Source organism: Pseudopipra pipra, chromosome 3 (assembly GCF_036250125.1).
Source record: "Pseudopipra pipra isolate bDixPip1 chromosome 3, bDixPip1.hap1, whole genome shotgun sequence".
NCBI classification, from domain to species: Eukaryota; Metazoa; Chordata; class Aves; order Passeriformes; family Pipridae; genus Pseudopipra; species Pseudopipra pipra.
In genome coordinates this window covers 54,467,709-54,481,309 of record NC_087551.1, presented here as the reverse complement: position 1 = coordinate 54,481,309, position 13,601 = coordinate 54,467,709, and the positions used below count along the sequence as shown (strand labels likewise).

General features: G+C 40.9%; 1 protein-coding gene across 4 annotated transcripts in view; it reads right to left on the bottom strand.

Moving 5' to 3' along the window:
- SNX9 (sorting nexin 9) overlaps window positions 1-6,079 on the bottom strand; it is a 59,622-nt gene extending 53,543 nt beyond the window's left edge. The window contains exon 1 of one of the 4 annotated variants that reach the window (XM_064649249.1): window positions 5,946-6,079. In XM_064649249.1, the coding sequence (XP_064505319.1) occupies window positions 5,946-5,957 (12 nt within the window). In that variant the 5' untranslated portion in view covers window positions 5,958-6,079. Of the gene's footprint in view, window positions 1-5,299; window positions 5,519-5,945 lie in introns of those variants that run through there. The other 3 variants (XM_064649248.1, XM_064649247.1, XM_064649246.1) reach the window with 3 other exon arrangements.
- Window positions 6,080-13,601: the final 7,522 nt, after the last annotated feature.

Sequence of the window (13,601 nt, the reverse complement as noted above, 5' to 3'; positions counted from 1 at the left end):
TAGATAACTAATGTCGATCTATCTTTTTACAGGCTGGTTGAAACAAATCACTCTCACCATTTTGGTCTGTATTACCTGCTTTTGTAATGTTTTGCAAGACTGCTTCCAACACCATCCATGTTGCAATTGCTTGGCAGTTTAATACAGGAAGGAATCCATATATTTAAAATGGCAAAGTTCTCATATTAGTTTTCCCTTGATGGCCTCTGTAAACTCTGAAATTTGCCAGGTACCCTAATTAAAGGAGGAGTTTATTGAATATTCACACATTCTTCTGTTTATATTCTAGGAATTTTTTCATGACCTGAAAATCAGAGGTTCTAAGGGGAAGATAATTCACAGAGGAAGACCTTTAAAGAATGGAGTAAAATAAAGCTTTTTCCAAAGCTGCAGTTAATTGTAAAGCCTTCTTGCTGAAATAATACCAATGTATGGAGAAATTCTACCAGAGTGAAAATCTGAATCACTGAATCTATAAACCAGATGAAGCTTAGGACACCTGATACCAGACTTCCTTCTCTTTAGCTGCTGCAATCATGTTTTTAAATGACGACCTCTGGTAATGAGTCTCTGATGACTCAATGCCTAGGTGCTTAAAATAACTTTGAAAAACTGAGTCAGAGGAATCATCATCCAAGCACAGCATCACAGAATCTCACCAGCTCTCCAGCATAGAAATGAGAAGCCTTGCACTAGTAATTGCTGCAATGTAACATAACCCACTTATCACTGAACCTTTGAAAAAATTATAAGGCCTGACAAAGAAAAAAGAACAGAAAACCTGTGTCTTCATAAAATTAGACAGTATCAGTTCTTGTGCTCATCCTAACACCTCACCCCTTCGATAGGTCAGGAATCTGTGGTAAATTTGCATAACCAAATATTTTCACCTTTTATAGTCATTTTGTTGCCCCTTAGAAAACAAACCACCAAACCAAAATACTCAGAAAAGCCCAGGAAGTATTTTCACATGTACTTAATCACAGCCTAAAAACCCAAACATTTTCCACATGATTAAGACCAAAAAATCAAAATTATTACTTTACCTAATTAGTTTTGTTCCATCACATCTTACATATATAAATCAACTGTGATCTCATTCTTTGCATTATGTCTTAAATAAATTTAAATAATTTAAATTTAAATAATGAATTTAAATAATGGAACATGTTGAACGGATTATGAAGTGATCAGCATAGTAGAAGTTAATCCCAATTCACAGATAAATTAAGATTTAGTAACTGAATATTCTTTTAAGATGAGATTTCCTAGAGGAGTTTACTTCCAAAGTTATGACAATACAGAAGGCAGACTTGCAGAACACAAAGTCTGGGTATTTTAAAGGGTTTAGCACAGAGAGATGCTTCAATTCCCAGCTGCAAATCAGAACAAAGAATTGTTTCTGACCCATTCATAATGCAAACATACAGATTCGTGATGGTACAAAGGAAAATGGGGGACTTCTTTGGGGAAGCCTTACACTAGTGAGAGAAATAGGGAATCAAAAAGAAAGATGGAAGGAAGGAAACACGCTAAAGGATAATAATCTTTATTTTAAGTCTAATGTGTTGTCACCTTTTCCTACCTGAAATTTTCATATGTAAATCATGACCTTCCCTCACCACAACTACAAAATCATGCTAAATTCAACTATACCTGGTAAGTGGCATTCACAAGAGAAAACATGATTAGATGGACAAGAAAGCCTTGAACAGCATTTCCATGTTGTAGAAGTATCACTAAGTTTTATCTTCTTTAAAGAACAGAATATTCAGTCTAAGCTTTCATCTCAAGCGACTTCTTCCCACAAAAAGGGCCCAGTCCTACAAACAGAATCACCTAAATGAGTTCTCAAAGCAGACAAACCATTGAACAATCAAGAACACAATGGTGAGATACAAGTGCCCCTAAAGTCCCAAAATAAAAACTGTTGGTATTGACGCTAAGAGAGGCTTTAACCTCATGAAGTTTATCAATAGTTGCCTTGTGAAATACCTCACTTGTGAAAGTGATGTCACCAACTTCAGTGGTGTTACTCCTATAAATCAGCTTCTAGTTCTAACTTCAACTTTTAAATTAAAATTCTCACTGTATGTTAGTAGCACAGGTTCCAGAAGAACTGTCTTGCCCATCAGTGTGCCATAACTTATCCAGTTCTTGTAATAACATCATACTTCCTTCTGAAATCAGGACTTAACAAATGGCAAAACATCACCCTTTTCAAGAAAAGGACTTGACTACATTTCAAAATAAGTCTAAAAATAGACTGAGGTAGGGAGCACATTATTTAAAAGCCAGCATATTGCTTCCTGGCATTTCTAGCTCTCCCTACTGAATGAAGCTCAAAAACGAAAGAAAGGGCATGAGTAAAGCTGGAGCTTTGCAAACTCTATTGGGGAAAGAAGAGGAAAGGCCAAAGAAATCAAAAAAGAATAAAGAGAAAAGTAAGAATCTCATCTACAGCTTTTGTAAGCAACTATCACAGAAACACATTTACAATACTGCATTTTCTTTGCGACCAAGTTTTGAAAATTTTTTAGGCTCAGGCACTTTCTGCCATCATTTGTGATGCACAGTTACAAATAAGGAATTAGTGAGGTTAACTCTGTTTCTGAAGGAAACATCCAAAATAAAGTATCTAGATTAAAGAATCAGTTCTTAAATGTGGATATGAAATTGCTTACCTCTGAAGTCAGGTTCAGTTAAATTACTGTTAAACTTTGGAAATTAGCTTCTCCTAAACCATCTATTTTTTTTCTTATTTTGCTTAGGTGTTTTTACACTTGCTTCAGTTTTTAGAGCACGTAACCTTGAGCAAACCACAAAATCCACTGCCAAGTTATAGTAAGGATCTAGCCAACCAAAGAACTGCCTCCAGAAGCCTCAGATCATCCATTTCCCACTTATATTTCTATCCCTCATTATATTTCTACCCCTTCACAACGAAAGTCTCCCCCCAGCCAACTCTGCCATCCTACTCAACCTTTTGTATCAGCTCTAAGCAAACTTTCAGCTACCGTAACTCCCTAGAACTTGAGAAAATGGCCCTGCTGTTTCCGCTCAGTGAATTTTTCGCTATTTCAGCAACTTACTGCAGCTCAAAGGCAGGCCTGACTCCTGGCATGTACATCAGCACAGGATGAGGAGCGAGAAAGGAGAAGGAGCAATGGAAACTGGGTTTAGCTCATGGCATCAGAGACAGCCTCTACAGCCTTCAGAGTGCCACGACAACCCCTTTCAACAACAGACTCCCTACCAAGATGCCAGTTAACAAATATGCAAGGAAACTATCGGTAAAAGCCTCTTGGTATGAAAATAATAGTCCTTTCCCCTGAAAGTTTTTATTATTTCAGTAAGAAATGCATTGAGTTTGAATGGTACAGGGAAGAGCCAGCACATTACACAATTGTAGATCATGTCTTCACACTGGAAAACTCCAGGAACTTAATTGCTGTGGTTTATCAAAGTGGGCTGCAAGAAAACAGACCAGGGTTTACAAGCTAGTTGTGGAAGAAATCCCTATTTGCATCCTCCATCCCCAGGAAATCTAACACTTTCATACGAACATTTGTAAATCTTGTAGACAAAAGTATAAAACCGAAAACAGACACTGGGCAAATTTCAATTCAAAACAAAGAAGCATCCATCAGCAAGAGAGTGGATGGTTTAAAAAAAAAAAAAAAGACAGACTGAATTTTCCATCACTGAAAGCATTCAAATCAAGACTGAATTTTCCAATAGCCTTCCTTGGAAAGTATATTTTAGTTTAAATAGGAATTAATTCAGAAAGTGCTAATAGCCCAAGCAGCATAGGCCAGGCTGGACTGTCAGTCACCCCTACCAGCCATATAGGATTTGATATCATTAAAGTTCAAAAAATTCCTACTCCAGATAGCTAATGACAGTTTAGGTTTTTTAGCATTTCACTTACAAAACAAATACACCTTGCATATTTCTTTTTAAAATAGGTCATTTTAGAAAGAGCACGAGCAGAAGGTGAGAAGTTTGTTTCCAATTTAAAAAACAAAATTTACTTTCCAAGTGAAATGGTGACTGGTTAGTAGGCCGATTTCCTAAAAACTGTTTTTTGAGCCAGTTACTCCCTTACGCAGCTCAAAAAAACGATGTATGCTTTACTATCACTGATGTTTTCACAAACTGAAAAAAAATAAAATCCAAATCAGGGCCATTTGCAGAGAGGGACCCATCTCCTGGGTAGAGCTCACAGAAAATAAAGTAAGCTTCTCTTCACTACTGCTCTCAGTTACCAGCATGACAAAATAATAACAATAAAATACCAAGTCTTTACTGACTACCACTTCCCAATTTTAGCCCCCAAGTTAAAGCACATTACCATAACTTGCAATGTGTAGAATGAAAAAAAACTGCACCACCTGATTTCAAGCCAATCCTAGTTAGGAAGTTAGAAATTATACACCCTTCAGTGTGGGGCCATAACAGTTCCAAAAAAAAAATTAAAGAAAAGCAAAGTGAAAATTTCCAAATGTATGAATAAAATGGCTTTGTGTGTTCACCACAGAACACAGGATCCCATGAGGATACTGCACCTCAAAGTGAGGAGAGAAACAGTAAACTGGCTTAGTACAATATCTGCCTAACATGCTGTGTATTATGTAGTGTATGTGCACCAGAAGTCATGTTCTTGCTACATACAATAGTTAGGCTGATTACAAATCATTCATACACACATCTCACAAATCAGTGGAAATCACCAAAATCAAGTCTATCAACAATGTTCTAAAAGCTCAACAGAACATAATTTCACTATATTGACACTTTTTAAACTGCCTAAGTGGTTTTGAAACTTAGAATCAATTTCCCTGTGCTACTGAAAAAGTTTACTAAAACATGAGTAAACATCAATGTACATGGTTACAGAGACAGCTACTTTTTGACAAGTTCAAGATGTGGAATTTTTTCAGCACTGAGAAGTACAACACAAATAGTGCACTTCCTCAGTAAAAGGAAGTTTTAAAACTGCTAGCCAAGCTAATGGAGTCAGGTGACTCAAAATAATACTTCAGATACCAAAAAAGTCTTCCTGAGATACTTAGACAAGTCACAGATGAGTTGCTGGTGGGTGTTAACTCACACCTACACAAGCAGAGACGCTTTCATCAACCAGTGTAGTAAACAAATATTTTTTACTTAGAAAGTTTCAGATAGGATAAGCTAATTTTGAGTGTTGCATTAATAGCAGATACTGTTGAAGAACTGAACAGTATAATTTAACTTCCTGCCTCTTATGTGTGTGCGTGTGTGTAAAATCAGAGCTTACTATTAAGAGGTCGCACAGTGCAGACCCTGGGCTCCCACAAGAGACACAGCACACCCTTCCCCCGGATGCACCCGAGGGGGTCAGCATCAGCTGCCCTGACGCGACGCGAGGGCCAGGAGGGCGAGGCGGTCGGGCCGGCCCGTCCCAGCCCCGACGGGCAGCCGGGACACCCGGGACCGGGGCCTGCCGCCGGCCGAGGCCTCTCCCCGCCACCGCCCGGTTCTCCGGCTCGGTGGGAGCAGGGCAGGGTCGCGCTGCAGGAGCAGCGCCCTCGGCCTCCGGCAGCTTTTCGGCCCTACAGCCGCCCCGAGCGAGCGGGGGGTGGCTGGGCGAGGAGCGGGGCCAGCGGGGCACAAACACACCAGAAAACAACTTTCCCCCGCCCCGGGATCGGTGCTGCCCCGCTGAGCCCCGCGCAGGGACCGGGCGGCGGCGGCGAGGCCCGAGCTCGGCGCTCCCCTCCCTGCCTCCCTCCTGCCTCCCGCGGCCGCCGGCGAGGGGCAGGCTCCGAGCAGGGCAGCGGCTCCCGCGGCCCCGACACGCCGCCCGTCCCCCGCGGGACCCCCGCCCGCCCGGCCGCTCCGCCGGGCCCGCTCGGCGCAGGGGGCGCCCCGGAGCCGCCTCCCGACCCCCGCGCTCTGCTCACCTTGGTGGCCATGGCGCTGCCGGCGCGGGCTGCGCTGCCGCTCTGCCCTCCCTCCGTCCGTCCGTGCCGCGGCTGCTCTGTCGGTCGGTGTGTCCGGCCCGCCCGCCGCCGCCGCTGGGCCGCGCAGGCGGCTCCTCCTCAGCGTCCCCCGGCCGCCGCCGCCGCCTCCTGGGGGCCGCTGGGCAGCTCAGCAGCCAAGCCCCGGCGCTGGGCCGGCGAGGGCTGATGAAGCCGCACGGCAGTGCCCCCGCCCCGACCGCCCTGTCCCCCCGCTCGGCTCGGCACCCGGGGGCAGTGGCGGGGCTGTTTGTCCGCCGCCTCTCCGTCAGGGCCGCAGGGAGGGAGGGAGGCACCCACGGCGCTCGGTGATCCCCGGAGGAGCCGCCCCGCCGGTCCCCGGAGTGCGGGGGTAGGCGGACGTGCCCCCCACACCCGGTGCCCGCAGCGGCTTCGCCCTGTAGTCAGTGTTTGCCCCTAAATCGTCGTTCGCGTTGGGGAGAGGGCCCGCAGACAGGCGTTATCGGCCCCTCGGTTGCTTTTGAACGGAAATTTTGAAGCGACTGTACAGTAAGGAAAGCGATTTTTCCCCCGGCCAGGCTCCATCCGCAGCTGTCAGTGGGCTGTGCCTTGTCCCTGACCTGTTCCAGCCGGGCCTTGGTGTATAGCAGTTAGCAGCAGCAGTAAATAGCCCCAAGGAGCTGCTCAAGGTCGGTAGCGTTCCTTTTGGGTGCTCTACAACCGTCTCATAAAAACTGTGACCCCACTTGATTTCCAGCCTGCAGGAGAGACGAGATGGGAGGCTAAAACAAGGGGAATATGAAAATCCAGTGGCAGTGATCATGCAGAGTACTGCACCATCCAAAAAGTGCAGTTTCTCATTTGTACATGTATAGTGGTTGGCCTGGAATCAGGAGACGCTTCCTTTCTGTAGAAGGAAATACATGGTGTAATTGTCACGGATGCCAAGGAGAGCCCTAAGAGGCAGGTAGGCAGTTGGGAAACTGCATAGAACTCTTCATCCGCATTTCTTTGTTCACAGAACTTACAAGCCTCTCTTCTGATATTGGTATATTTTCTCAGTGAGAGAGCTTTATTAAAAGAGAAAAATATGTTCACGGCAGATTTTTTTTAAGTTGGAGATAGGGAAATAATTTCTATGATGAAGTAAGAAGAAGCTGGCTATTTAGCTGCCACCACTTTCTGAGTGACTGATTAACTTCAGATGTTTTCGATCGCCTTTGCTGGAATTTTTAACTTTTCCAGAATTCCATTAAATACAACGATTCCAAGTTTTTATTCTTTATAACAGCAGTACCTAAAGGGAAACTTTTGTGCGTGACCCACAAATGACACCACCTTTAATTTGAAGTGTTGTATTAAGGATCAGTTTTGCCATGTGGTCCCTCACAGATTGGTATTTCACCCACCTTACTAGCAAAACTCCCTGAAGCTGGCTTCATCTCTGTACTAGTGGACCCTGCTCTTCCACTTTCTTACTAACAATCTTGCTATCATTCTATGTTTTTACCCAGTCATCTAGTAAGCATCTTATAAAAAGGATAGGGGTATGAAACCCAGAAAACCAGTGCTGTCTCATTTAGGGATTGCCAACTGATAGGTATGTAAAGCACCCTCTATCCCTTCTCCAGATGCTATGTTTTGCTATGTGAAATATAATAAACTTATGGCTTTAGCACAAACTCGAGTCTGTGCCATTTTTTACCTGTGGTCAGAACAACTGCCAGAAAAGTTTAGTCTACCACTGCTAACCACTATGCTTTAACAGAGCTCTGCTCGCCATCTGGGGAATGAAGAACACAGTCATGATTTATTCAGCCTCTCTATATGCTTGAAGTTTCCAGTTTACAGTTTTCCACTGTGAGGTACTCCTAAAAATAAACCTTGCCTGACTTTTTTGAGGGATGAAGGAAATGTTAACATTTCTGTCAGCATGAGAGAATGTTCTGGGAAAATATTTTTTATGGGATCTTTCCAATACTATTTGCAATTAATTGCCATTAATTCTTGGTATTCTTAGGAATCACTCTGGATTGCAAGTAAACATATCTCTTCTTAGCTGTAAGCTTTATTACTGCTTAACGCAAAGGGCCAAATACACACAAATTGCTAACGAAATCATCTAAAATTTCCAAAACTTCCTAAATTAGTTGCTTTTCTGCTGCCAAGCTGTGTTGTAGTTAATTAAGACTAGATGTTTGTTTAGTACTAGGCGTGAAAGAAATCTCAGTAGCTTCAGTGGGGTTGTTTACACACTTAAGCATAGGTTGGAAGTGTAGTGCTCTGTGTGGAGCTTATCAGTTTTCAAACAGAGTTGGCTCATTATTAACTTTGTACTAAAGCCCAAATGTATGCTATAATAAATATCTCCACCTCAGAAGAAAACAATCAATAACAGAAGAAAATCCATTACAGTCACATAAGTCACATAAGTGACTTCTCTCTACAGATTTCTACTAGGTAAGTATTTTTGCAGTTAGCTTGTCTGCAGTACTTCCCAGGAACAACTGCTGCAGCAGAATTCAGTGAGAAGTGATCTATTGCAGAGCTTCATCAAATGAAAAGTTCCTGCCAACAGTGCTATGCAAATTTTTTAACTAAAGATGGGCTCTGAGAAAGGACATGGAGAACATTTGCTGAATACTGTTCTTTGCTTGGCAAGGCCTGCCTGTAGCTTCAAGATCACAGAAAGTCAGTGACCTTGTATGTTCCGATTTACGCAAACTTGGTGGGTAATGATAAAGAAAAAATGTTATTCAGATAGGCTTCAAACTGAAACCCATCTGGAGAAAGAACTATGGTTTGTGTTTGTAAGCTACTGTTCTCAGGAGCTCCTTGAGGTGATGCACTTTGGATTTCTCCCTGCTAGCAGGCTGTACCCTTAGCATTACCTAGGCAATGCACTGGGGTGACTGAGGTGGCCCTGAGGCATTTACCACAGCTGTGGAGGAATTTTGAGCAACAATTATTATCTCCAGTGGCAACAACTTTGCAAATGGAACAGGTGTCAAATACATATATTTCCAAAGTCTCTGCAGGAGGTGTACAGAGAGCATATTGTCCTGGGTCTTTATTTTCAAAGGTGTTTTATAAAGTAAGAAATTATTTAATTGTTTTCTTGTTGAAAGTATAACAATGTGGTGTGCACGATAACATCAGTTCCACACTACATGCTTTTAGCTCAAGATTTCTAACCCCATTAGTCAGGAAAGCCTAACAATGACTAGGGAGTAATTACAAAAACATTTCAACTATTCCTTTTAATTACCATGTTTACCTTAGTCACCTGATACAGACCTTTTGTTTTAAGAACAGCTAGAGATTTCACATTTCCAAAGCCTTAAAATTAACTGTACTGAGCAATTACTTAGTTTCTTAATCAAAAATAGTAATACTGTATTCTTCATCTCAAGGCATATCTGCACACCTTTACCTACCTTTCCTCAAGAGGTTCTTTGGGTGTTATGTTTCCTCTCAGCTGATCAGCATTTCTCTTTCAGTGTTGGGTTAACACCATTTCTTTGGTGTTTCTGAGAAGTCTGCCTTCCTCCTATTTTCTGTCTCCTTCCCTGCCCCAAAATTGTACAAAAAATGATAAGAGCTGCCACAGGCATGAAACCTAATGTTATCTGCACAGAGCAACAAGGAGCAGCTGCTGAATCCCATTTGTGCACTGATCTGTATAGTGTGGCATCATTTGCAAATCCTATTTGAAAAATACATTTAACAAAATGAGTTCTGAGGAAAAAAATATTAATATTTTCCTTTTGTGTTAGGAGTATTTGGACAGAAAGGACATGGAATCTTGAATCATATGGCATTTGCAGCAAAGCACAATTTTACCTCTCACTTACCCAGAATGTTACGTGGCAGTTTAAAATTGTGCTCAAGAAATTACAGACACGCTTTCCAATTTTGTTCTGCACCTGGTGCTGGAGGATCACCGTCTAAACAGTAAGGCAGCCAGTCCTGAAATATTGTTGGAATTTAGGTACAGATTTTCCTAGTTCATAAAAGCTGCTTCAGAAAATTGCACTCAAAATTGCACTCAGATTCCTGTGAGTTTTTTAGTCTCTGAATTTATCTCTGAATAAGCAGTTCTGAAAAAAACTGTACTTCACACATTTGCTTTTGACTTAAGTGTTTTGTCTCCTTAGCTGGTAATTGAATGCCATTATAATCTGAACTGTGGCATATAATGCGGGCCTTTTTTGAGGTAAGTTCTCATTTTACATGGTTACATTTTTAATAAACACACAGCTAATATTGGTTTTGTGCTATGTATGAATATGTTGCTTTCTTTACACTGTGGGGAAAGTGCAATGCTATGCTATGCTAAATTCTGTACTCTGAGAGTGTTGGGGTGTTTTTAACACATCCTTGTGAAGCCAACAGTTTTAAGTCATGGTGGACTCTCTGGACTCAGTTTTCTCTTTAAAAATCAAAACAACCAGCTGTTGACCATTGAGGATGTGAAAAAGCTACACACAAAAAAAAAAAAAAGGAAAAAAAAAAGAAAAAAGTTTCAGTGTTCCAGAGACAAGATGTTGCTGCAATGTGCTTTTGGACATAGTCAATTTTTCAAAAGCGCCTTTTTTTTTTTTTTTTTTTAATTTTGCGAAGCTGATTGCAAAGGTCATGTTTTGGTGCAAATTTGATCACACTCCAGGGAGAGTGAGATGTGTGGACTAAACACCTAGTACAGATCCTTATGGATGAACACGATGGCTGCAACAGTTAGGACCTTGCTTGGTCATGATGATCTGTTCTTTCTTTAGATAATAGTGTATAAAACAATTATTTTCTCCCTTTGTTTCTTAAATGTAAACAATATTTTGACCAATTCTGGTATTCCTTTTCTGACTTTTCAGCAGTATAATCATTGATAGGTATGTGTAATTTTTTAGCAGTATAAGCTTTGGATGAAATTATACAAAGAATCATGCTTTCATGTGCAAGGGATAAAACAGATTTGTCAAAACACCTAACTCTAATATCATTCTTACTTTTTGCATTCTCTTCTGAGCTATACACTGTTTGGTAGTATAATAATATATACATATATATTTGCATATATGCTTATATCTGAGCTAGGATACTTGTGCATGTATATATGTCATGCAGTTTAGTTGGTTTGCATTTAGATTTTTTAAAATAATTTATGTTCATTTGTGTTTCAATGCAAGGGCTGCTGATCAGTAGGTTTTGAACTCAGCTTTCCTGAAAAATAGAATATAGTTTAGTAAAAAGTACATTTTAAAAGGGATAGATGTTTCCATTTTGATGTTTGCTAGCTTTAGTAAAAGTGACATACCATTAGCACTATTGATTCTTACCACTACTGACCCTTCCCATCTGGAGTGCTGACTGCCTGTGGCTTATTTCCATTTTTCCCGTTTTGGTGCTGTACCTTCATATCCCAGGGAACTGCAGTCTCAACAAGCAAAGCAACAGGAGTGTGATCTACTGTGTACTTCACCTAAATGTACAGGTTCACAAATGATGAGATCCTGTCAGCTTTAAGGGGCTTTTGCTTCTTAAGCTTGCACCCAAATTGTGTTCCAACACACAAGATTGGTGATTGTACTAAAGATGTAATTAATTTTTCTTTGCTGACATGTCTAGATGAAGGTCCAGTTATTCATCCTCATGAGTAGCTCATTGAGAAGAAAGGTACAGAAGGCTGCAGAACTAACCTGATCTGAGCCATCTTGTGCCGGTCTCTGAGTTTCTTTGGAGCGTAGCAGTGGCACACTGTGTTTGCCAGTGTAGCACCAGGCTGTGTTTTTTTGAGACAGCTTAATGAAAGTAGGATCAAATCTATGGCACTTGGCATATATCACATTTACATCCAAATTCAAAGGGCAGCCACTATCAAACCTCTGTAAGGCAGGCTTTGCTCTGCATTGTGATAGTGAGCATGCAGAGCTGCAGACTCTATGAATAAATGCTGTGTGTCATGAGCGTATGCTTTTTACTGCAAATAAACTAATTTAGGTGCTCTTTTTATAAAAATAAGAATTATCGTTTTACTGACCTGACCAACAGAGATTGCAGATGTGTTTTATCCCTGGTTTACTGTTCACTCTCCAGTGTATGCACATTCACTCACACTTTTTCCCCCATGACACAGACAGATGTTTTGGAGTAGTGTAATTCTGAGTTTTCAAACTGCTTGTGATTCTCCATTTCTAACAATTCATTACCTCGTTACATTTTTTTCTGTTTTCATCATGGAAATGTTGGGGATTTCAGGGTCTCTAGTTTTCTGTGTTTCCGTATACAAGAAATTCAGTCCTGAAGCATTCGTATAATGAGATCACCAAAAGACTAAACCGGGCCTTAGTGTCCTTTACCCTTAAATCTTGTTTTGAGTCACCAATTCCACTAGAAATAATTGACAATGAAATTACTTCGCAGATAGAAGCTGCTAATCAGCAACCCCTGCCACATTCATAAGCCTATTTTTAATGAGTGCAGGTCAAGGTGATGAGAACTGTTCCAAAGCAAACGCAAAACAATATTAATTTCCAGGAGCTGTTGTTCATCTGCATTTTCTCTACTAGGGTTAAGGTGTTCTGCAGCTAAAGAGAGTTATGAAGCCTCTTTCTAGTGAGTATATGTTTCTCATTCGTGTCAACCCATGTTAGATCTCTAGTGCATAATCTGTCTTGTAGCCCAGACAAGCCCAAAAGGGGATAAAGGGAGAAAGTAAACGCTTTGCTGAATTTCATTGTGCTATAACCAGATTTAGTCCTTTTATAAGTTTCTCCTGTGTTAAAGAAGGATCTTGGAATCTTAAAGTCCCTTTGGCCCTACTGTTTGTGATTTGTTTCTGCACACTGTAGCCAATAAAGATCAGGCTATCCTAGTACAGAGATAATAACATACAACAGAAGAAAAAGGAAACCCTGTGGCTAGATGATGGGCTACAAAAGAGGCTTTGTAGGCTGCATACCTTACATTTTTGCTGAGAAAATTATGTGACTGTGGGCAGGTCAGAAAATTTCAAGTATCTATGATTTTTTTTTTTTGTAATCGCTACCTCGGATTAGGTTTCACAGAAAGCATTTTTCTTTGGTTACAAGGCACAGGGTCATTCATTAGTATGAGTCTTAAATAGTTGGCAGTTCCAAGATACTTTATAGAAATAAATATTCAAATCTTTTTGAAAAAGCCAGTATTACTAGCAAGATTAGCAATAAGTCTACTCGAGCATTTAATTTATTACCAGTGTTAAAATAAAAATGATACCTTAGGGATTTAAGTGCTTCATATCTTTCTGCATGTGAGTATTAAGATATTCAAACTAGCTGACTCTTCTTTTCTTCAAACTACCAGAAACAGCCCTAAGGGTAGCAATAACTACCCAGGAAAGACAGATGTAAAAAATCTAAAAATATTTCCTAGAAACCTGACTCTTGCACTGAGGTTAAAGAGAGAAGACAGAGGGGAGCAAATTCTGTAGCTCCCTTTTCTAGAGTAGAGATTTTCTTAAATTTTTGTTTGGTGGAAAAGTTTGAAGCTTGCTTTGAAGAGGAGCTCTAAACACATTCTGAAAATTGAGAGTTCCCCTTTAGGTTTACAGAATATTTTTGTCCAAACTGTTTTAACTGAAGGGGAATGTAGCAAATGCAG